This window comes from Scomber scombrus, chromosome 1 (genome assembly GCF_963691925.1).
Source record: "Scomber scombrus chromosome 1, fScoSco1.1, whole genome shotgun sequence".
Lineage (NCBI taxonomy): Eukaryota > Metazoa > Chordata > Actinopteri > Scombriformes > Scombridae > Scomber > Scomber scombrus.
In genome coordinates, this window is record NC_084970.1 from 18228173 (window position 1) to 18252166 (window position 23994).

Sequence of the window (23994 nt, forward strand, 5' to 3'; positions counted from 1 at the left end):
CCAGCTAGAGATATCTCATTTCATATCTCATCACCTCATATCTTCCCTCATTTCCAGTCTTCTCTCCACTGTCGATCATGTATTATCAGTATAAAGTGTCCCCCTTAAATATATATTAAAGAAAATAAAGTGGTCCTTCTGCACAAGGTGAAAGTTGATACTGACTTTAACAAAACACTGCAGCCTTGAAGTGTTTCATTACTTTATTCATGCACCACGACTCCACATTATTTTACAACAGAGCATGATTTTTACCAACACCATTAACATCCATCACTTTGAAAAGAAAATATACAGTACATCATGCTGAAAGATAACACAGCCAACACTCATTATTTTAAAACAAATACTTGAGGTCAACATTTACACATTATCAAAGGTGTCACTTACCATCTTTGTCATCTCTGGACAAAATGTGCCGTGGGTATTTTAAGACTGAAACCATTAACATGATATAAGTGTATTAAGACGTTTGGATAACAGCTGTATGTAACCTGACAATTTACATGAGTATTCACATCTACTGTTTGCTACACACTGCACTAAACTGCACTGCAACTGTCTGGAATGAATTCACAGATTTTAGTAAAAGGAAAACACATTTGATTGTTAATCCCTTTTCTTTTCCAGTTCTCACAAGAGAATGGACCTGTAATGCATGCTTTCATTTTATATCTGTTGCTAATACATGGCTGTATGTTTCAAATTATGGTTTTATGTACGCTAGGTTCCTTGTCAAATTGATTCCCCCCCCCCAGGAATATTCAAGACAGCTTGTTGACTACTAACAAACTGAAAGAAGGCCTTTATGGAAATGAACACATAATAGAAACCCAGGAAATAAATGGATACTTTTTTAACGACCTGAAATGTTACATATGAAACATATCAACAAAATATCCAGTGGTGGAAGTTAACAAGTGATGATTGAATGATTCAGAGAGGGATGATAAAATAGCAGTGATTAAGAATGACACCATGTATTTTAAGTTGTGTCCTACTGTCTGATGTGAAATTGCTGCTTCAGCTCAGTGTGATGTTAATTTCTAACTATGCAATATGTTTAGAGGACTTTTCTTTTTTTCTTTTTTTTTTTTTTTACAGCTGACTTAAAGGCAAATTTCTGCTTAATATAATTAGGTGATTTTGTCTTTGGAAGCTAAAGTTATAATCTTTAAAATCCAAAACCAGTTTTAATTTATGGCAACCTTTAAGTTTAGTATACAGCAAAGTTGGTAGTATAGATTAATGCAGTTGAGGCTTGTAATGGTTAATATAACTATAAATCCTGCATGCAAATCACCTACTGATAAGATGGTTTTTCTCTATATGGCATTTATTTTGTACATTTACACAAGCAGGCAAGCGCCCATGCCCCCACACACACACAAACACAGTGTTCAGTACATCCAATTTGTAGTATGAATTAAAAAGTTGGATAAAAATATATATTATTTTTCAGATGGGGTTTCTAAGTACCCCGCTTCATTATGTAGTGCACAGGAAGATAAGACACTACAGTATCAACATAAGCATAAAACCAAAGACAAACACAAACAGCAAGTCTGAACACGTTTCTTTCACTTTCTTGATTGAGAAAAACTCAACGTTAGGCAAAGTGCAACATCCAGTAACATTGGGTGGTCCTCTCCACAGAATGTTACACATCTTTCACATCTGGTTCCTCGTCCTGCTTGCGGTCAGTCATCCGGGCACATCGTGGACAAGTTGTGGAGTTGTCATAGTAACAATCTCTAAAGAGACACATAAAAATCACCAGCAAACTTTGTTAAAAATATGTCTATTGTAGTTCAATGTTTGGACTATTGTACTGTATTTCTATCTATGCAGAGTGGGACAAACTTAAGTGTGAATGCCTTTCTCTGTTTACAGTTTGAAGGTATCTGATTCTTTTAGCCTAGATTAGCCCAATTACTGGAAGTCTTTGGGATGCTATTTTTTCTTCACTAAAGTACATTCCAAGTCTAAAAATCACTAACCTGTGGAAGACAGCAGAGCAGTCGTGACAAACTGAGGTGTGACTGTCAAAAGGGAACAGGATGTCTCCTTCCTTACACAGCTCACACACAAATCCTTTGGCCTGACAGCGCTACACATACACAAACAAAGCACACACACAAAATGCAATAGAACTTGAGGGTTTCAGGAAGGTACCATTGTCTACTCTTTGAGCAAATCATTTTTAAATCCTTTTTGCCTAATAGTGGATACTAAGTCGAGTTATAAGTGATACAAACGCAAGTAGTAGGCCTACTGATAAAAGACAAGTCAACATTGTCATTATTACTGTTCTTTGTGCTTTATGTTAGAGCTCACCTCACAGTCAAGTTTGATGTGCTTAGCAAATGTGGTGTGGATTTCTGTAAGGGAACAACTGAGTCGGCCACTGGAGATGTCAATCAAATCCTGTAGTGAGTACATGTCGTCATTCTCCACAAAGTGCTGGCGATCTTGTAGCTGTGGAATATAAATACATCAGGAAACTGTTAATGAGATCAATGTCTGTGTACAACTGTCACACTTAGATCTCAAAAAGGAATTGAATTTTTTTTTCTAAACGTTTGTATACACATTTTTGTTTTGAAAGTTTTTTTTAACAATTTAACATATAAATACACAAGTTAATACGTTTTGAAATACTTCTAAGATATCTTTTAGCTGATGAACTTGTGCAGAGAATAGTCAAATTAATTTGTTCAGACTGATCACATCCTGTAGCATCTCCAACCCTTAGCTGCAGCCCAAACCCTCCATTTCCACCACATGGTGGTGCTGTTGTAACACAATATTTATTTGTTACACATAATGACTGGTTTTGTGTGGTGAACATACTGTATATTGTTAAGTGGAGTCTGACCTGTAGTAGAAGCCGAGCCTCCATAGCTTCCTTACAGGTGATGAAATACGGCTTCATCAACAGAATATCTTGGCGGAGTTTCTGTAAATAGGAACACACACAAGAGACACTGCTGTAACAGAGATACGTACAGTATAATTTCTATCTTTCTCATATCTTCCCTCTCTGTGAATGTGTTGGGAGTACTTCATGCAAACGTTTGAATTTCATGAAGCACCTGATGACAAATGTAGTGACCAATAAAAGTGCTGGGATGGATCATGTGATAAAACATTTATATAAGTACAATTATATGGATACATTATTTCGGTAAGGCATTCAAAGCTTAAGAGAGCAGGATTTTGTTTTATTTACACTGACAATATTTTCATTCAAACTTAAATTTCTTGTGGGGTCCATATTGTCTCCCTACCCACCCTGATCTCAACAAGTTCCTCCACAAAGTTGAATAGCAGCGGGTTGATTTCTTTCAGCTTCAGCACAGGCCGAGGCATCATCAGGGCCAGGTAGCGCAAAGATGATCTACAAACCTGGAACAGAGACACACTGTCAAAGCACAGAAAACAGCTCCTTACAAAGAGACACAGAGATATGGGTTACACCTCCATTGGAAGACAGCCTGATCGTGTCAATGCACATCATCTGACCTGGCTTCACAGCACTCCTGACCTAGGTTGAACTTGAAAGTTGGTCAGATGCTGCCTGGCTTTGATAAAAAGGCAAGTTAGATCTGGGAATGCAATTGAATGTTATTGAAGTTTAAACAACATTTGGCTGACTCCGTTTGATTAAGATTTGACAAAGCTCCTGCAGAACCACAGAAGACATGTTTTCATAGGCTGTGCAGTACCGTTTAGACTAGTAAACTGACCTTTTACATGTAAAATTGGTCCCTTAAGTTTATTTGATTACTGATTTTATTATATTTGTTTACTTCAATATGCAATTCTGTATATTTTGACATTTAGTTGTAAAATGTATAAATGTTGCAGATCTGATTCTCTTTCAATGATGATGACCAGGAAATAACTGGTCAACAGTCTCATTAAGTAAATGAGAGGAAGTCTTACAGACTAATATCTACAAGATGTATGAACATTTTCACATGTTGAGTTTTATTTTGTTGTGGCTTAAGACGGTACCTTGCGTGGTTCAAACTCCCAATTGTGGATGACACGAGCTGGGACAATCGCTGTGTCATTCCAGTGGCACGTGCTGCAGTAATACTGTCCTGTGTAGTCACATTGTCTCGCCTCACTAGGCACGCCCCCTACAAGATCAACATGGCACATTGCAGTCGAACTATGAAACGAAAGATCACAGCATGTACTTATCATTTGTAGTATTTTTATATAGAGAAGTATATTTTTCTGCCAAACATAAACCAAAACAGTAAATTCATACTCACTCAGTGAAATAGGTGTGCGACACTCTGCACAACGGTAGTCTTGACGGTCTAGTCCAATTTCAGGGCAGATGCTGAGCTCATACTCCGACTGATGGCTGACCTTTGACCTCACACAGGGCTTAGTGATCAGGTTCATACACTTACTATGGCAACGGTAATAGCAACCTGGTACAAGAAAAGGGAAACCTTGGCATGACAAATGTATCTAGTGCAACAGCATTGCAACTGCAGTCACCACTATACCCACTGGGTTTGGTATGAAGGACTGGTTAACATACACAGTGAGCTATTCACTTAAGCTCCCAGTGAGTCCACTATTCAGGAAAGAACTTAAGTGGAAAACTGGAATTGAGGCACATTATACTGTAACACATAGACTAAGTGTAACACTGTATGGATGCTGCATTGTAACACTTACAAAATACACAGTTACATACAGGATATGTAAAATATGATTATATTAGACTGTGTCTCACCTGTGCATGTATACCAGGTCTGTATAAGGCCCCAGATGATAGTGCTACACTTGTCACAGGTCTGTTTCACACTCTTGCTCTTTTCCTTTGAGAAGCGATGCTCCAGTAGCATTCTCAGATTAGGCTCATCCTCCTCGGGGTCCTTTAAAGGGACAAAGTGCAAAAATGAAAAATTACCAATACCAACCACATACAATGGAAATAGCACAACATAAATTACTGCACAAAATGAGTACAATAACAATTTGTGTATGCTCATACTGCCCCCAAAAACAAGACTTATAGAGTATATCGCCTTCAAATTGTGATTTGATACAAACTCAATGTAATAAGTATAAAAAAAAGATGTATTTGCACTTTTCATATTCCTTTATCCTTGCTAGATGATCCTTCCTGAAGCGTTACAGACACAATTCAATACCCAGATGCAACAAGCCAATAGTCTGTTCAACTTGCAAGAAAACAGAAAGTGGTCTGGGAAAATTCCATATGGTTTACAGCATTAGCAGTGACATTTAGGAGCTTCATATGATATGCTTCAAGAAGGCAGAATATCAATGAAAAAGAGGAGTTGGACGTTAAGAAACAAGCCAGCTAATATACAGTTAGTAACGTCATTCAACAGGTGCAGCCTGATTCATGAAAATGTCTTCTCTGTGTATCACTGTAACCATAATTTATACTGTGGCATTTTTTGTTTGCTTACACTTATAATGCTCAAACATTACCAGCACACCGACTAGACGTTTTTATTGGTTATGTCAGAGGTTTTGCGTAGGTGGAGAAATTATTTGGCTATTAAGATATGAACAGATGCCACTAAATAAAAAAACATCAGGTTCAGGCTGACTGTCTGCTGGAAACAAGCCACAACACTACAAAACTTTATATCCGACACAGCTCCAAACCACAAAATCATTAACATTTAGTTTTTGTGGGGGGGAAGAACAACTCAAAATTCTAAGTGGACTCTGAAGTAATACTTACTGTAACTTAAAGAAAATCTTCATAAACAGAAACTGTGTTATTTCAAACACGATGACTTTTCTGCAGGTAGTTCCACAAACCTGTTTAACAATTTATCAGTTTCTATGAACACCTGTAATGCCTCCTCTCGTTTACCTCATATAAAGGCAAAAAGTGATGTCATGAAAGCTGAAGACAGTTAGCACACAGTAATCACTTCAAAACATTAATAGCCCAGCAGGATTTCCTCCGATCTTTTCCTTTTTATTACCTTGCTGAAACTGCTTTCTTAACCCTTCAGCCATTCTGAGCAATAAAATTGTGACCCATTGTGTTAGGATATTTTTATACCCTACACTCATAGTAGAAATACTTTCAATTGCATTAAAACAAGCAGTTCTTTCAGTAAATCCCCCTGCAAAAAAGGAAAGGCAAGACTTCAATAAAAAACTGCTGTATACATTGTGTGTAGCTGTGCATTCCACTGATATTAAAATGCCCAAGTAAAATAATATAATTATACAATTTTGAAGTCCTAATATAATACTGTACAAGGTTTTCCTCTTGTGCCAGCACCAACTTGTACATTATGTTTGCCACTTCTATGTTCTCTACCTACCTTAAGCTCTTGCAGTTTGAGTCGTAGGTGAATAAGTTTCACCACTGTGTCCTTTTGTCTCTCCGAATGTTCTGGCAGTTCCAAGATCAGCTTCTTACACTCCTCTATGGCCATTTTTAGCTGTTCAATGTCTGAAGCCACAAACGAACCCTGTGACAGGTGAAAAAAGTAAAAGTGTGTCTGAATATACAGTGACTAGAACATGTATGTAAGCACTCTCAGGTTTACAATTGAGAAATTGTTTTAATTAGTGTTTGCATGACTTACCATAGGTCTTGAGAAGTGGTCCTCAGCTAGACCGAGGTCCATGGTCCGATCTGAACTGTGGATTCTGGTCCCAGAGAACAGCTCAGGTCTTGCTTCTAAAAAGACAGCAATGTGGTGTGAGGCGTTGTTTTTCATGTATCCACACTGTGGTTTATAAAGTACGCTCAGTTATGCATGATAATTTCACACACATGACTGCGGCCACTGGAGACAATCCTCACACTCTGACTCACCACTCAAGAGGTCTCAGAGAAGGACAACAGCACAAAATGACAAGTGAAGGATCCTCGGGTTATTGTCTTATCAGTCATGGTAATGTGTAACAGAGCCAGATGACAAGATCAACTCCTACTGTGTAATTAAAACTGCTATTCACCAAACTGTATGAACTTTGACATACAGATTGCTTTAAAACTTTCACATGTTTACAATCAATGTGTTACACATTCATATATGTTATGGTTCTAAATCAATTAACCACTGTGCTAACTACCCTCTTCTATAAATGGACAAATATAGCTGCTACTATACATGTATATTGTAAATGTAAAGTATGGCTTCTTTTTTGCCGTGTATGTCTTATTCCAGCAAAGTCCTGATAAATGTAAGATTATTATAATTCTTATCAGTCACATCTTTAACAACTGGCAAGGTTTTAATGACACTATTGTAAGTGAGATAATATATCTGTAATGTGTTAGGAGATGCACAGAGTGGTTAATGAATTCCTGACTGGGATAGGGATGAGCTTGTGCTTCCTGAAAGATTACACCATATTAGTTACCCTCATGTGACAATCGCCTACTTGTGCTTGCTCTTTGGTTTCAACCAATTCCTGCTCCCCAGCCTGCCAGATCTTCACCAGTTACTCACTCACTCTGTCTGTCTGCAATTTAGTGCTAGTCAAATAGCTTTTAATAGTTTGTGCAAAGCTTATTTACTAAAAGAAAAGATGTCTGCTACAACAGGAGGAGGGTTAAAGAGAGCAGAATTTGCAAGCAGGAAAACCAGAACATAGCGTAAAAGAGGCTCAAAAGGGCTGAGAGGAACTGCTGTGTTAGGTGATAGTTCTTCATCAAGTGACACCTTTCACATTAGACACAGTGATATGCTTCATAGCTAATATAAAAAAAACTGATTACTGCAGCTTTAATATAATGTGTCAAATAAAATAACACTGCAATAAAAAGGCTCAACACTCCAATTTTAACTAAATTATCCCAGCCAACTACAATCCCCTCACAGAGACAGTTACACCGCTAATAAATAGGTGGACATAATTACACCTATCATTCTTGTATCAATGAATTCCACTTTCCCCACTGTCTTCTCCCTTTTTCAATTGTTAAAGAAAACCTTTTCAAGCTTCATTTGGAACAATAAATGTCAAGGACTTAAGCTTTCATTGTCGATGAGGGACTTCGTGGATTACAATGATCAGATCTTATATATGGTATTTCTAGGCAGCTCAAGTATGTATTTAGAGAATGTATGTTTTATTTTGTTAAGGACCATTCCCCAGCATGGCTCACAATCGAATCCCTATATACCTGTATATTCACTCTACGGATAGGAAAAAGTTAATTAAACAGACAAAACAAACCTTCATGAAAAACACAACAATGGGTTGGCACAGTGCTCTCACATATTTGGATGAGAAGCGACAGACCTAGGTATTAAATTCTGGTTTATTTTATATGTATATTTTATTATGGTTTATTTGAAGAACTGAAAACCACAAACCAAATTCCTACAAAGCACTTCTTCAATTATCTTCAGCTCCAAAGTTTTTATCATGTCCAGACAGCACAACAGTTTGGAGCTTCCCCCTCTGTTTAACTAAGAAGAAATCACTTTAAAGCGTCTAGAAGCCAGGAGGCATGTGACTTTACAATCTGTTTGTAAACAACGGCAAATAATCTTCAATCAATATCCTGCAGACGTGGAAAATAGATTTGAGAGTGAATGTAACAGAGGAGGAATAATCATAGGCTTGCTACTTAGTTCAAACCCACACAGTAAACAAACACAAATTACTACAATATAAATGGCTAAGGGGACAGTACATCACTCTGTCTAGGCTGCTTCACTTGCATCAATATTCCCAACACATAAATGTAACCAGCAGAAACAGTCTGTGCTTCACTGTATGTGGGAGTGCCTGCAGATAATCTGCTTTTGGAAAAAAAAAAAGGGGCTGTGAGATTATTGGAAAAGAAATGCCTCTTAATCCTAATTGATGTATTCTGAATATTCACAGAGATGATTTTGTAACTTCAGACAATGTAAGCTCCCGGCTCAACGTTGTTTTTTTGGAAGCTAAGGGCGCTCGTGGAAGAAACAAACAACCATTGGAATTTTCAAGTGGCTGAAAGGAAAGACGTTTCACTTTACTCTTGACAAGATAAACTAATTCATCAAAAACAAACTTGATAAGATCTGGAAAATGTTTTAAGTTGTTTTTTTTTTTTTTTACAGTTTCCTGGAACATACAAAAATGATGTCTGGAAAGATGAGCTGGTCTGACTGCTAATAAGGGCTGTGGGTTATTTCTTTATTCCTTTTCTCTTATGCGTGTGTTGTGTGTCTGCGTTGCATTGCTCTGCATTGTGATTGTTCAGATTATGTTTGCTCATCAATGTTGTTCATTTTATTGTACTTTTCTATTAAAAAAAACAATTAATTAAAAAAAACACACCAAATATTAATATTATAAATATTACCTTACCCTGGAGTACAGTTTTAGTTGAAACTATGTAAATAATGTATGATTCAGCTGTTTTTAGTGCTTTATACAGTGGTTTACTGTAATTCAATCAATCATATTGTGAGCAGTTTGGGTTTTGCTCTCCTCCCATAACATTATACAGTACAGAGGTCCAGATAAATGTGTCCAGTCCTTGTGTATACTCTAGAGTTTAAAATTAAATGAAACCTATGGGCTGGCAACACTTTCCATAACACAAAATCTGATCAACCTCAATTCTTTACTTAACTAACTACTTTAATTAGTTGTAAGTTTCACTTTTTGCCAAGTACATTTTTTGAGGTTTTGGTTGTGTGTGGAAATATTAGAATAGAAAAATTATCATTTTAGGCATTTCAATTGGAAAACTTAAAATAAAACGTATCATAAGGTATCATAAAAATCCATAAATGTAACAAAACTGAACAAATCTTAAATAATCTTAAACAAAGGAGACAATTAAACCAAATTTGAAAAGAGAAACAAGCCTTAAATAGTCCTTGAAGAAACCACAACTGCAAAACACAACAACAACCAGGCTAATCATATGTTTTTCTTACAGAAGAAATAAAGACAAATGCTCTTATTACCTGCATACACCTCAGAATAAAGCATGTTGAGTGAATTAAGCTTCTCAGTGCCAGGCAGGGAGAGGATAGTGAAGCAGAAAACATACAGGATACCAGACAAATCAGCTCAGTTAACAGTGTGTCTGGTGTTGCCCGTCAAAATGACTATAATAATTTAAAAAGAAACGTATTGTCCCAAATCCTCAAATACAAGAAGTGTTACTGAGGGAATGCTTACACTTATGTTTTTCATTTCCTCTGGTTCAGCAACAGCATTTCCTACTTCCTTTTCCATAAGAGTTGTGAAACCCTTTTAGCCTGTGCAACCATTTGAAGGAGAATCAATTTGTGAAAAACTGTTTAATCCGGAGTCAATCTCAGCATTCTGAAGCTTCACTGTATTCGGCATCATAAGGGAAACATTTTTAAATCTAGACAAGATTGGCTCGTTTCCCGGCTCCTCCAGTCCGTATGTTGATGTGTCCTTGAGCAAGATACTTAACTGCAAACTGCTCCTGATGGCTTCTCCAACAGTGTATAAATGTTAGCTTCCCCCTGATGAGCAGGTTGGTACGCTGTGTGGCAACCCCTGCCATCAGTATATTAATGTGTGTGTGAATGGGTGAATGTACATGTATGACATATAGTGTAAAAGCGCTTTGAGTGGACTATAAAGGCCTATAAGTACAGTCCATTTACCATGTGCATACTGTACTGCTTCAGAAAAGCAGGATCCATGATCTCAGTAATCACCTCTAACTGCAGCACCCATCTGTTTAATGAGGAAAACATAAAGAAAACTACACTTTAGGCAGCTTAAAGCACCCCTTTCAACCAGTAGGGATCAATAAAATATTTTATCTTTATCCTTCTGTTCCTACAGCAAACAACTAAAGGATAGCTGAGTATATTTGATCCTCTTCATGACCGATCACAGGTATGGAACGTTTATTGTCTATTGACACATTCGAAACACTTTGCAGCCAAACTCTTAATTTGCATCATCACGATAGTGGCTAAGAGTGTTGACATCCTCACAATTTTATCGGCTGCACCAGAAGTGCGAACAGAGTTGTTGGTGTTCGCTTCATGTATTTGGAAGTTCCTTTTAGTGAAATGTATCATACAAAATATGAAGTTCCAGTTGCAAACTTGACTAATAATGCTCAAAACCGTTTTGTTTTTTTGTGACCATCAGATTAAATCAATAAAACCAGAAGGCTCTGTCAAACATTGGATTACTTTCAGTCAATCACAGTTAAGTTCATTATTATTCATTATATTAGTTTCCCCATGTGTCCTTGTAAAACTGATAATGCAAGATGAACGTCATGAAAGACTATACAATGAGCACATACTTCAGGAATGAGGAGGTGAGAAAGTAAACTGGATTTGAACGTCACTCTCTAGCTCTCTTTCATTTGTTACACAACTATTCCTTGCACTTTTTGTGTGTACAGCTATGAATAACTTCCAACTGAGACTATCTGAAAACACACTGAATTAACTTGTAGTTCTCTAGCGGCCCTTACCTGACAGTCCGTGAAGGAATATGATTTTTGGCTTTGGTCTAGACTGAATGTCGTGGCTGTAAGAACTGTGGTAAACTTTACCATGCTGTGGGGGTGTCTTGCCTCCTTGGGGACCATCTTCTTCCTCTCCACGATCAAATGGATTGAGGCGGGTTTGGCGGAAAAGTGCAAGTCTCTCATCATACTCCATTTCATCGGCTACATCTAAGGAAGACAAAATAGATTAGTCAGATTTATACCAAATTTCTTCTGTTATGTCTATAATTTGAGACAGGAAGGATAACCTCTGCAGTCTTTTACTGTCAGCTAATGTGTCTGCTTGGATTTTATTATCATGCAGTGTGTTCTCAATCAGATCCCAAAGACAACTGTGCTGCTCTGAAGACATTCAGTGACAATAAAAGCCCTCAAAAGGCCACAAGCAAAAAAATGTACACAATACATGCTATGTGCAAAGGTACACTTACAAGGTTGGTTTTAAGGTATTTTATAAGGTTTTAATGTATTCAAATGTGTCACAGACAGAACAGGTATGTAATCCAACAAAGTGAACTGTGCTGTAATACTGTATACTGACTGTAATGCTTCATATTACAGCATTTCACTTGCATTTTACAGTATACAGTAAATATACTTTAGATATACTTTGTAACATACACACAGTGACAACATGTTTGAAATCTTAATCTTATGTTTTGCATTTTTCCTACATAGGACTGCAAGACTATCTCACAGGTGTAGCAGAGGGTTTTTTTCACACCTCAGCAGGAGGAGGAGGCTATTTGAACCATAGTCATAGCAAATAATGCAATTACACTAAAGGAGTTACAGAGTGCTATTATAGAAAACAACAATGTCTTTGAAAACATCTAAATCTGTTAGCATCTCAACTACTTACATGGTGCTGAAAAGACACCAGATAAGTATGAAACAGCTGGACCATGTACCATTTGAAAATAATGGTGACAAAGTGAAGGAGCTGTGGTACCAGTATGTACAGGTAAAACATCTATGTGCAGCTGTATTTTATAGTAAACAGTGCAACATTGTAGAGTAATATACAGTACAATGTGTCTAAGTGTGACCTGTACACTTTTGCTACGGCTGTAGAAAAGACCATGCAATATGTATATATATATATATATATATATATATATATACACATGTGACTGTATCTTGTCCAAAATGAAAATACATGTAATGCACAAAACTAATTTTGTATCTTCTGGGATACAGCGTGTAATGAAACTGGAATCAAGTGAACCACTTCGCAACTTCATATATCTGGATGAGGCTGGCTTCATCCTGGCCAAAGGTAGTAGTGGTGTGCCAGGCCAGCAGGGAGGGAACATACCTGTGTGTACTGCTATTTCAAAGCATGGTGTGTAAATTCATATTCCCATAATAAGGCTATACAACACATAGCATCTCCCCACCCTCTTAGACACCCACTATAGGGATCTCATCCCTGAAGATGAGAGGGGTCTGATTCAAGATGATTTCCCAAAGAATGTGATAATTTGGGATAATGTGAGTTTCCATCACTCAAACACCATCTGGTAATGGTTTGCGACCCACAACAGGATGCTGATGAAATTCCTCCCAACCTATTCCCCCTTCCTTAACCCAACTGAGGAGCAGCATGCGAGGACGTAGCAGCAGACAGTGGATAAGACATTACAAAAGATTCTTTCCACGCTGCATTGCAATGGACGTAGATGAGAGTATGTGGCCTGACTGATTGTAAAAGCGTAAATGTGAATCCTGTCCAATCTCTTGCAATCAATCTCCCACAAAACTCCAAACAACTACATTCACCAGCCACTTCATTAGGTACAATCTAAGGTAATCCAACACAACAAATTCTGCATTTACAAAGCTTCTACATTTTCAGTTTTTGTTGACATTGTCAGACAGGTGATAATTCTACTTCATGTTTATTACTGAGGTCGTAGTGGGTTGTAGTAGTGCACTGGAGTGTATTATATTGAATAGTGCTCCTAGTATTTGCCCCCTAATCCCTGTAGTATTTGGATTGCATAAGATTGCACGGGTGAACCTAATGAACTGGCAGGTGAGTGCACTTTCATGGGCAGTGTGTTAACTCTTACTGACGTATCTTTTTGTACACAGGTTCAAACTAAATGCACTAGTCCAAACCTCTTTTCAAAATTACAATAGCATGTCAAAAGCATACTGTATGTAGCTTCCATAAAGTGGTCTGCAATCTCATCAGAAGTAGCTAAATGATAAAAGGGAACCTCAGCACGAGTGCATGCTTCAACTTGAACTTTGGCTGTCCCATATTGAAAATGGCAAATTAAAGTGGTAGTGAAATGAAAACCACATCACTCCTGCTCTATTCAGATGGACAGTTCATCACCGTCACTGAGCAGGCTGCAAAGCTGGAAACAGGAAGTAATTTCTGATTGTTTAACTGAAATTTAAGGGGCACCATTCATCATGGAGCTCAGCACATGGGTCACACAAGGAAACATAACAAAGCCTGAGGAGCGTTACAATGCAGGCTGAAATCCCTTAACCAATTACAACCAATCAGAATAGTTGTTGACAGTCCTCCCCTGTAAAGCGGTAACCTTGATTATGTGTCCAGTATTACTGCTGAACACGTAAGATGCGTAATAAGATAAATCACAGCTATGCTACAAACATAACAGTGTAAACCATCATCAAAAACAGAGCTGTCAAGCTAAAGCTAGCTTAGCCAACTACTGCTAACCAAATCACTCGTGTTTTGATGCTGATATGTTAGCTAATTTAACGGAAGCTTACCCCGTTGTTGACGTTACTTAACATCAATGATTGGGCAGTTATGAAATGTGTTTAATTGTCGACGCTTGTGGTCAAATGTATGGAGTTCTGCCCGTGTTGTCTTTTCGTCTCTGTCATCTGCAACATCACAAGGCTAAATGTGTCAAGTCATCCGTTGCTAGAAGCTGCGTTTCCGGAAGGTATTTTCAAAACAAATCCCTCCATCGCAAACGCGTAAAAGTAATTATGTGATTAAAACGGGGAACTGAGGTGGATTCGAGGAACAGTTTTGAGACATCATTTTTAGTAAATAAATACATGAATACCGTAGTACTTCTGCATCTTGTCTCAAGTGGCATCTTGAGCAACAGTGGCGATATATGGAAGCAACAAATTATATTTTTACTTTGAAAGTGATCTTGTCTTATACCCGGTTTCTCACCCCCTTCCATTGTAAATGTAGGTACCTCTTAATTGGCTACAGCTTAAGTTTTAGCATGGTCCTAATTAGTAGGGGTCTGTTATGATCTCTTTAGTATAGGCTTCATGCTATGATGGGTCCATCCACTGTAGAGCACTTTGAACTACACTAGCCTGTATGAAAGGGGCTATATAAATACAATTTGATTGATTGATTGATTGATTGATTGATTGATTGATTGATTGATTGATTGATTGATTGATTCATTCATTCATTCATTCATTCATTCATTGATTGGACTTTTTCTTTTAGTGCAAGACAGCTAGTTCTGCAACATATAACATAATAATAAACAATTTCATTATGAATTAACAGGGTACTCAGAAAGTATTACATTTTCACAGTATATCGAGAAATTGAATTAAAGAACAGGGGGTTATCTGAACTTTGTGTCTATATGAAACAGGATGAATAGCTGGTTATGTTGTATTTGATACTTAAACATTTCATAAACATTTAATTGAGTAGCCTAAAGTAAAATAGCAAGCTGTGACGGTTTTTGAGGCTGTTTTGTGTGGAAGTGTCCTCAGAAGAACACTCCAGCATTTAATGATTGGTGATTACACGGAAAATGACTATGTGGTCAAAGCTAAATACAAACAGACATTATAAGACATTAACAGTTTGTTCCTGGAAGTTGTGATCATGTGGGGTGCATATTGGAATTTGTATTTAGAGCATTATATCCGCACGACATTTAGTGCAAAAAACATTACTTTTTTAATACTTTATTGCAATGATTTCTCTATCACATAAACACAAATCACAAATCTTTCCGACATTTCATTGCACATTTTACATAAAAAAAAATAAAAAATGTTCCACTTCTTTCCAGTAAGGGGTCCGTACTGGGCATGTAAAAAAAACAGTGTGTATAATTTGCCTCCTGTTGCCCACAACCTCTCCAACATTGATTATATGCTTCAGGGTACTATTTCTTTAGTTTAAAACCCACCTTCCACGCAAACTCCCTCCAGTATTTTGACTGTGATGTTTTAAAATTTCTCCTTAGGGAGTCCTTCCAGTCTTCTGTTGATATGTTGATTCCTAATTCTTTTGCCCATTTCTCCTTTACTTTATTGTCTACTGTATTGAACTTTTGCAGTATTTTGTATATTTTTGAGAGGTTTCCTTTATCTTTGTTTCTATCCTGGCTCATGTATTGAAACAAGTCATTATTTGATTTATATTCCTCTATGTACTTGCTAATGTAACTTCTTACCTGTAAATATTTGAAAAAATGCTTAGAGTCTAGTGCATGTTTAGTAGCAATTACTTCGTATGAACTAATTGTGTTATTTGACAATAATTGAGAACATTTTACCAAGGCTTTTTCAGCCCAGCTATCCAGGATTTTATCACTTACATTTGGGATGAAATCCGGGTCTTCTTTCATTTCTCTTCATAATCTACACTCATTATCAATTTTCAAACTTTTACAAATCCTTTTCCAATTTTTTAGTGTATTTTCAACAGTTTTTTCAATGTTGTTTTCCTTATAAATGGTAATGTCCCAATTGATAAAGTTGCTACTTCTTTTTCTATGTTAAACCATTTGGTTTACTTTTCTCCCTTCATCCACTTCATTAATATGAGGATTTGAGTTGCAAAAAAATAATTTTGTAAATTTGGTCCACCTAGCCCACCTTCTTTTTTTCTTTGAAAAAAAATGTTAAGTTTGATTCTTTGTTTTTTTATTATTCCAAATAAAATTCAAACAAAAAAATCATTTTGTTACAACTGTTGAAATAAAGTCTTGGGACTGATATAGGTAATGTTTGGAATAAAAATAGGAATTGCAGAAGAACCATCATTGTTATTGTTTATACCCATCTGGTATTAATCCCTATCTATTCAAATCCTGCCTTATTTTACTTATCAGGGGACCATAGTTATTCTCATACAGATCTGCCAGTTTATCAGTAATATTAATGCCCAAATACTTTATTTTATTTTCATCCCATTTTATGTTGTAACTCTCTTTCAATGCTTGACTAGGCCTTTTCCAATTATTAATAATTCACATTTGTTCTTATTTAGTTTATATCCAGAAACCTTGTTATCATCAATGTATGTACATATTCCTCTGGTGATGTAATATATACAATAATATCATCTGCATAGAGCGCTAACTTGTGGTTTTCTTCGCCCAGCTGTATTCCTTTTATTTTGGTATTCTGTCTCACTGCTACTGCTAGAACCTCTATGTACTGTATATGGCGAATAAAGGGGGGGACAGAGGGTCTCCCTGTCTGGTTCCTCTCTGTATTGCGAAACTCCTTGTGAAGGTGCCATTTGTTTTAACTCTAGAGACCGGATTGCTATAAATTGCTTGCAACCATGAACAAAATGTATTATCCAATTCAAAGCTTTTAAGAATCTCAAACACGAAAGGCCAACTTACTAAATCAAAAGCCTTCTGTGCGTCTAATGTTAGTTATACAAGATCTATATTTTTATTTTGAGCATAGTCATTCAAGTTTATTATTCACCTTATATTTTCCGCCAAAAGTCGTCCTGGGATAAAGCCACATTGGTCTGGATCAATGATATCTCTAATTGTAGTTTTGAATCTATTAGCCAATATTGCTGATATTATGTTATAATCTGTATTTAGCAATGCTATAGGCCTGTATGAAGAGCACTTTGTGGCATCTTTCCCTTCTTTTTATATCAAAGTTATTATAGAGGACTGCCATGTTTGTGCCCATTTTCCTGTTTCTAATACGTGGTTATATGCCTTTATGAGTAATAGAGTTATTTGATCTGAAATTTTTTTTATAAAATTCATTTGTAAATCCTTCATCACCGGGAGACTTTCCAGCTTTCGATCCCTGAATTTGTTGTTTTATTTCCTCTATTGTAAATGTAAAAAACATTCTTAAACCAGATCCATCTGTCTCAGGTAAAGGGGAACCTTTGAAAAAAAATGTTACACACCAATCAACAGGCAATAAATACATATTGTAATTTAGATTTTTCTTTAAAATGCTTAAGAGAAGGAACAAAACAATCAACTTGTTAAGAGTGGCAATAAAAGAATGGATTCCCCCCCCCCCCCCCCCCCCCCAGTGAGAGATGGAAGATCCCTTATCAGTATCAGACTTTGTAGAATGTGTCTGCCTTAGTTTCTATGCCAGTGATTATCCTGTTGTAGAAAGCTGGTTGGTACTGGTGTGCCACACTGGGAAAAAACCACGAAGTGCAGCCTAAAACAGATAGATTTTTAATTTCCCATGCTTCATTAACCACAAAATGTCTTTCCTCAGGAGAGATGTTGTGCAAAGGATGCTGTGTTCTCCTTAATAAAGAGATCCTCTGTTTAAAGCTTTTTTTCTGTCACAAAATACTTTTTTGGCTGAAGCATGTGACCAACCTCAGACCCAATATTTTGTATCACTTTTTAACAGGGTTTATCCTGTCAGTCATAGAAACTCAGTCTGAGAACTTTTACTTCCACCCAGTCAAGTCCACTTCAACTTGATCCTCTGAAATTTCTGATTTAAAATAAGGAAAATAATTGATCAAAAAGCATGTGTGTCCCTGTCTTTAGTTGGCCCTAAGCAAAATATGAATGTGCTGAACATCTAACAGAAACATATTTTCTCACATGTTAACAAAATAAGTGGACACTTCATTGTCTGTTCAAGTTGTTTTTAACATGGAGACACTTTTCTTTTCCTTGAGAGAAAAAATACATCTCAGAAGAGAGGCTTGTAAACATAGAAGAGGATAAAGATGGAACACACAAACTGTGAGGATTTGTTTTGAGTACAAATTGTTGTCTTGAGACAAGAATTAAAAAATTAAGGGGTGATCGTGACATGACGGATTGATAAGCCTCTATATAATTAAGATATCAAAAAATCAAAGCGGCAGTCATGAAATAGAAATGGGCATAGACAAAAACAACAACATCACAGGCTCAAGATAGCAAAGTCAAATAAAGATAACCTCTGCACTTAGTTTCACAATTTTGGCCGGCCACATCTATATCTGAGCATTTTTAAAATAAATTTCATATCAAAATGAGTTCTTGTTTTAAAAAGTATTTGTGTCAGTGCCTGAAGGTCCATCCTTGAGTGTCTTGGTTTCTGGTCATATGGATAACCCTAATCATTATAGTTTGTGTGTGTTTGTTGTCTGGATGGCAGCTGTGGAGATTTTTCTTTGCTGTGAACAGAGCTGCTTTGTGCAGCTAAATGAAGGAAGAAGTCATAACTCTAGCCCTAACTGTAAACATGCTGCTCCCTACAAATTATAAAGTCACACTTTGGTCATCATTTTGGGCTAATTACAGCCAAGTGGCCTGGCTATGGTATAGCTATGTATGCTTCTTTATGTTATGTTACATTTATCATAACACTGATGATGATAGAAATCCTTGCAGAGGAAAAAATGACTTCTACCTGATTGTAGTACATGTTACTTGCAATATTAAACTTGTTGTTGAGGTTGTTCAGCAAATATCTACCATAAAATCCTAACTAATATGGTTTGTTATGATAGTTTGTCAGAGGGTGTTTGCCCACAGAATGATGACCTCAAGGTCATGTCAGGTAGTTCTCTCTCTTCCTGTGATTATCACCCAGGGTGTCATGTGATCAATCAGCCTGTTAGAGCTAAAATAAGCAGCCGATCAGAGTTCTCCTTCACGTCCATTATGAAGGACTAAACCTGACTTATTATGATGGTTCATAAAATCAAGTTATTAAACGCAAATGGTCAAACAGAGAAAAAAATACAAATGTAGTAATTAAAAAATAAATAAATGATACAAAAAGAAAGACATATAAAGTTATGAATTTAGTTTTGCATTTGATGTATAACATATTTCGTGGATCACAGTGTACAGTGTGAGTTTGTAGACACTTCCATTCTCAGCTCTGTCTCCTGCCACCATAAAACTATTTAATGTACAATCTCTTACCGATAAATCCCTCCTCATACATGACTACATCTTAGATAAGGGGCTTAATTTCATGTGTCTAACTGAAACCTGGCATATACTAGGGGACTACTCTGTGCTTAATGAGGTCTACACTCCTGGCTATAGTTACATGGAGAAATCCTGCAGCTCCGGCAAAAGTAATGGTTTAGCAATCACACTTCTGAACTGAAACTGTCTCCCCTGATCTTTTCTCTATTGAATGCCTTGCTCTAAAATGTAAACCGCCATATTCCATAATGGTGCTTATACTGCCCCCCTAACCAAACTCATATTTCTTCCCTGAGATAAACAACCTCCTCACCTCACTCTGCTTCATGTCACCCAACATTGTCACTATTGGTGATATGAATATACCTGTCGACATCCTCTCCTGTCATTTTGCAGTGAAGCTCCTGAGTCTGATTGAGTGTCTTGGCCTGAACAACATGTTTATGTCCCTACTCACGCCAGGGGACACACATTTGACCTGGATGTGTCCGATGACCATAATGTGGTCGCAGTGTTGATATTCCTGTCACCCCCTACTAAACCTTACTGTCAAATGCTTTTTCGGAACTGGCAAACCATTGTACCAACCATCATGACGATGGACCTTCTGCAGAGCCTGGCTTCAGCATCAGTGGATGAACTAGTGGGGTTGTACAATATGTCTCTGAACAGTTTCTTTGATCTTTATGCCCCTGTCAAGACACTTGAGGTGATATTTCATGCTCTACTCCCTGGTTCACTCATCTCTTACTCACTAAAAAAGCTGGATGTGCCCTGGAACGACTCTTGAGAGACTCTGGGCTCACTTTCTAAACTGGCCTTCTGTGAACATCAAAGTCCCTTAATGTTCATTCATAGTTTTACTCCAACCTATTTAATAACATCCTGGCAGCACTAAGCATATTTTCGTTTTTCCACCATAAATCACCTCCTGAAGTCTCAATTATCGTCCACAATTGAGGCTACAGAGGAATCATGTAACAATTTCATTGACTTTTTCAGAGCCAAGGTAATCAACATCTACTCTCTGCTATCCAGCTCTTCCTTTCTGCCTTACCCTGTCATCAACACTTTATCTTGGAGCTTGCTGTCTCTACTCCATTTTGCTGCCATCAGGCAGAGCAAAAATGAGGAAATCCTCAGGAAGACCTTGTACTTGTGCCCGGGATCCTATTCCCACAGCTCTTCTCAAATCACACATCCCCCATTATCAGCCCTCTGATCACCCAAACTGTCAAGCTCTCCCTTCAAACTCATAGCATTGCATCTTCCCTCAAGGTCATAGTCATCCACCCCCTCCTCAGGAGGCCCACCCTAGACCCAGAAGTTCTTGCTACAGTAGCTGCAGACCAATCTCCAACCTCTCTGTCCAATGTGTTGGAGAAGGTAGTTGCTTCTGAGCTTCAGAACCACCTTACACACAACAACCTTTTGAAAGATTTCAGTCAGGTTTTCAGAACAGAGCACTGAAACAGCTCTGCTCAGGGTTATGAATGACCTGCTGATGACAGCTGATGCAGGGTCCCCTTTTCCCTGAGTCTCTTTGACCTGAGTGTTGCATTTGACACTTTGGATCACACTAACCTGTCTGAAGGGGATAAAGGTATAGATGAGCACACATTTCCCCCCGTTACACAGCAGCCAAACTGAAGCTCATTGGCTCTCCATGCCAGGTTCAGTCACCACCCATAACTCATCCTTGATGGCCAGGACATCCCTCTTTCCTCCTCCGTCATCAATCTGGGTGTTACGATCAGCTAACCCTCAACTGACTTTTAATGATCACACAAGACATCTATGCAAAACCTCTTTCTACCATCTCAAAAACATCTCCAAATTCTACCTCCTCTAACTCTGTCAGATGCAGATAAACTTGTCCATGCCTTTATCTCCTCATGACTGGACTACTGCAATATGCTCTTCAAAGGTATCCCTGGCAGGTATCCAGAAGCTCAAGTACATTCAACACAGCACTGCCAGGATCATGATGAGAGTGCGAAAACATGAACACATAACACCAATTCTGTTTTAATTGCACTGGCTCCCTGTTGCCTTCAGGATTGACTGCAGAGTCCCGATAGTCACATACAAATCTGCCAACAGCTTGGTCCTCCAGGCCCCCACTACTAAGCTCTGCACCATGGGGGATCAAGCCTTCCTAAACATCTGAGGACAGCACAGACTCTATGCTCTTTTAAAAGGCCTAAACATCTCTCTATTCCGGAATGCTTTTTCATCTTAACTCGTGTTAATATTTTATTTATGTCGTGTGTACTATGTTATTAATACTGTAACACTTTTCACTATGAATGAAAAGTGCAGTAACTTAAAATTCAATGCATTAGTATTATTATTATTTATTAAATAAACAATGATGGTAATAAAACAAATATTTGAGAAAATTCAGAGTGGGACTAGCCAATAAGCAAACTTTTAAGGGCTACAAATGCCAAAAATTAAGGAACACATTTGTTTTGCAAATTTGAGTTGGTTTTCACTCTCTTAAAATACTAAAACTGTGAGAGGATATATTGTATTTAATTTTTTCCAAAATTATACCCATGTGGGTGAACTAGAATAAACCCAGGAATTTATAGAATGATTTAAAACAATTAAGATTTTTAATTTGTTCCCTGAGGACAGGATGAGGATTTATATTTGTTCCAGTTGGAAATTCCCTTCTCTTCAATGCTGTCATTTACAGCAAAGCAACTGAACTTGATCATGAGTTTAAAAACGGAGCATTTCATAAAATGCCTCTGTTGTGTTATATATCAATGGTGCGTCTGTCTGCTGAGAGCCAGTGTTGTATTGTATAATTTTTTAATGAAGCAGAACAAAGTATCCATGTTGCATATAAATGTGTGTTTAAGTTCTGGGATATTCTGTCAACAAATAAGGTTTTCCCAAATACACCTGTACTAGGTGATTTGACCGTGAACATGTGAAACCATAAACAGCAGCCATAATTTCATAATATGTATGTATATCTACTTCCTTATCTAGTATCTCTTACAGTTCCCATGGTGGGTCAAATCCATTTTCTAGGTTAAATTGCATGCACATGACTCTTATTTGAATTTTTGGTCTTCACCCAAAAAACCTTCTAACCTGGCATACTGTACAGAATAACATAGAGAAAAATGATGGAAATGTTCAGAGAGGGTGACTGGGTTCATGATAATACTTTAGAATTGCTGAAATTATGTATTGCAATGTCTTGTTTTGACTTCTTTATTTGAGACAAATAGACAACATTTAAACTAGGATTATATACAACACATTTTCTATGCATATACTGTTCCTTTTAACTATGCAACACATCTTGTTTTGCTCAATTCCTTGTGAAAATAAGATGCATACTGCAGCTTTTTAGTTATACCCACTGCACTTACTGTACACATTTCTAGTGAATTAGATTTACTTAGGGTTGATATTCCAAAGCACTAAATACAATAGCCTCTGTAATTACCTTTAATAGAAATACATTTTACCAGACAACCATACTGTAATTTTCACAATCCTCTAAAATACCAAAAAGAAACAAATACGAATAATAAAGTTACGGTAATGAAAAAAGCATATCCTATTCAAAATACAAAAAATCTAAATAAATTGTGGAAGAAACAACAGAATAAAAACATACACTGGAAAACATGATGCATATGCCAGCAAATGCATTTATAGTTGGGATTTTACAGTTTAATACCCAGCAGCAAATACATCGACGTGTGCTGTTCAAGTACTGCAGTGGATGTGCAACATACTTTACAGTCAATATTCACATTCACAATTCACACTGCATAGGCACCATCTAACAAGTAAAGTGGAATTATTTTTGTCTTGGTAGAGGCTCATCACAGGATATCACACCCTTATGTTGGAAACAACTTTTAAATCAGCCCAATTGTACTCCAGTACTGGGTCAATGAAACAAACATTTTTGCGGGAAAACAGATACAGGTCCTATTTGCTGCGAATACTTAATCAATATCAATACAAAATTAAAAATACAAAATTTAAAAAATAAAACTTCATGCTTTTTCATTTCCAGTGCAATGGATGTTTTACTACAATGTCAGTTAAATTAAAAGCAATTTCATCTCCCTTCATCTACAACAAAAAAAATTATTTGTATTCTTATGTCAATATCCAATCATATTTATCTTCCTGTAAAACAAGATCAAAACAAGTGCTTATTTAGGCTTGAACCAACCAATTTCAAACAATAATACCATAACATTGACATCAAAACAACCAAACTGGTCGTATGTGCACTCCAGAGTGACCCACTGGAGCATTTTCTTGGCGACTGAATTTATGATCTTAGGATCATTTTTC

General features: G+C 37.0%; 1 protein-coding gene across 2 annotated transcripts; it reads right to left on the reverse strand.

Moving 5' to 3' along the window:
- Positions 1 to 751: 751 nt before the first annotated feature.
- Positions 752 to 14375, reverse strand: def8 (differentially expressed in FDCP 8 homolog). Of its 2 annotated transcripts, none has more exons than XM_062422042.1 (12): positions 14255 to 14375; positions 11543 to 11665; positions 6615 to 6709; positions 6348 to 6497; positions 4763 to 4904; positions 4287 to 4451; positions 4021 to 4148; positions 3295 to 3408; positions 2879 to 2959; positions 2338 to 2478; positions 2001 to 2110; positions 752 to 1754 (listed from the first exon to the last, which is right to left on the reverse strand). In XM_062422042.1, exons 2-12 carry the CDS (start codon positions 11649 to 11651, stop codon positions 1661 to 1663), a joined length of 1329 nt encoding a protein of 442 aa, XP_062278026.1. In that variant the 5' UTR covers positions 11652 to 11665; positions 14255 to 14375; the 3' UTR covers positions 752 to 1660. The 2 variants fall into 2 exon arrangements, with proteins under 2 accessions (XP_062278026.1, XP_062278034.1); XM_062422050.1 differs by lacking the exon at positions 14255 to 14375 and adding an exon at positions 6806 to 6859 and having other exon boundaries at positions 11543 to 11586.
- Positions 14376 to 23994: the final 9619 nt, after the last annotated feature.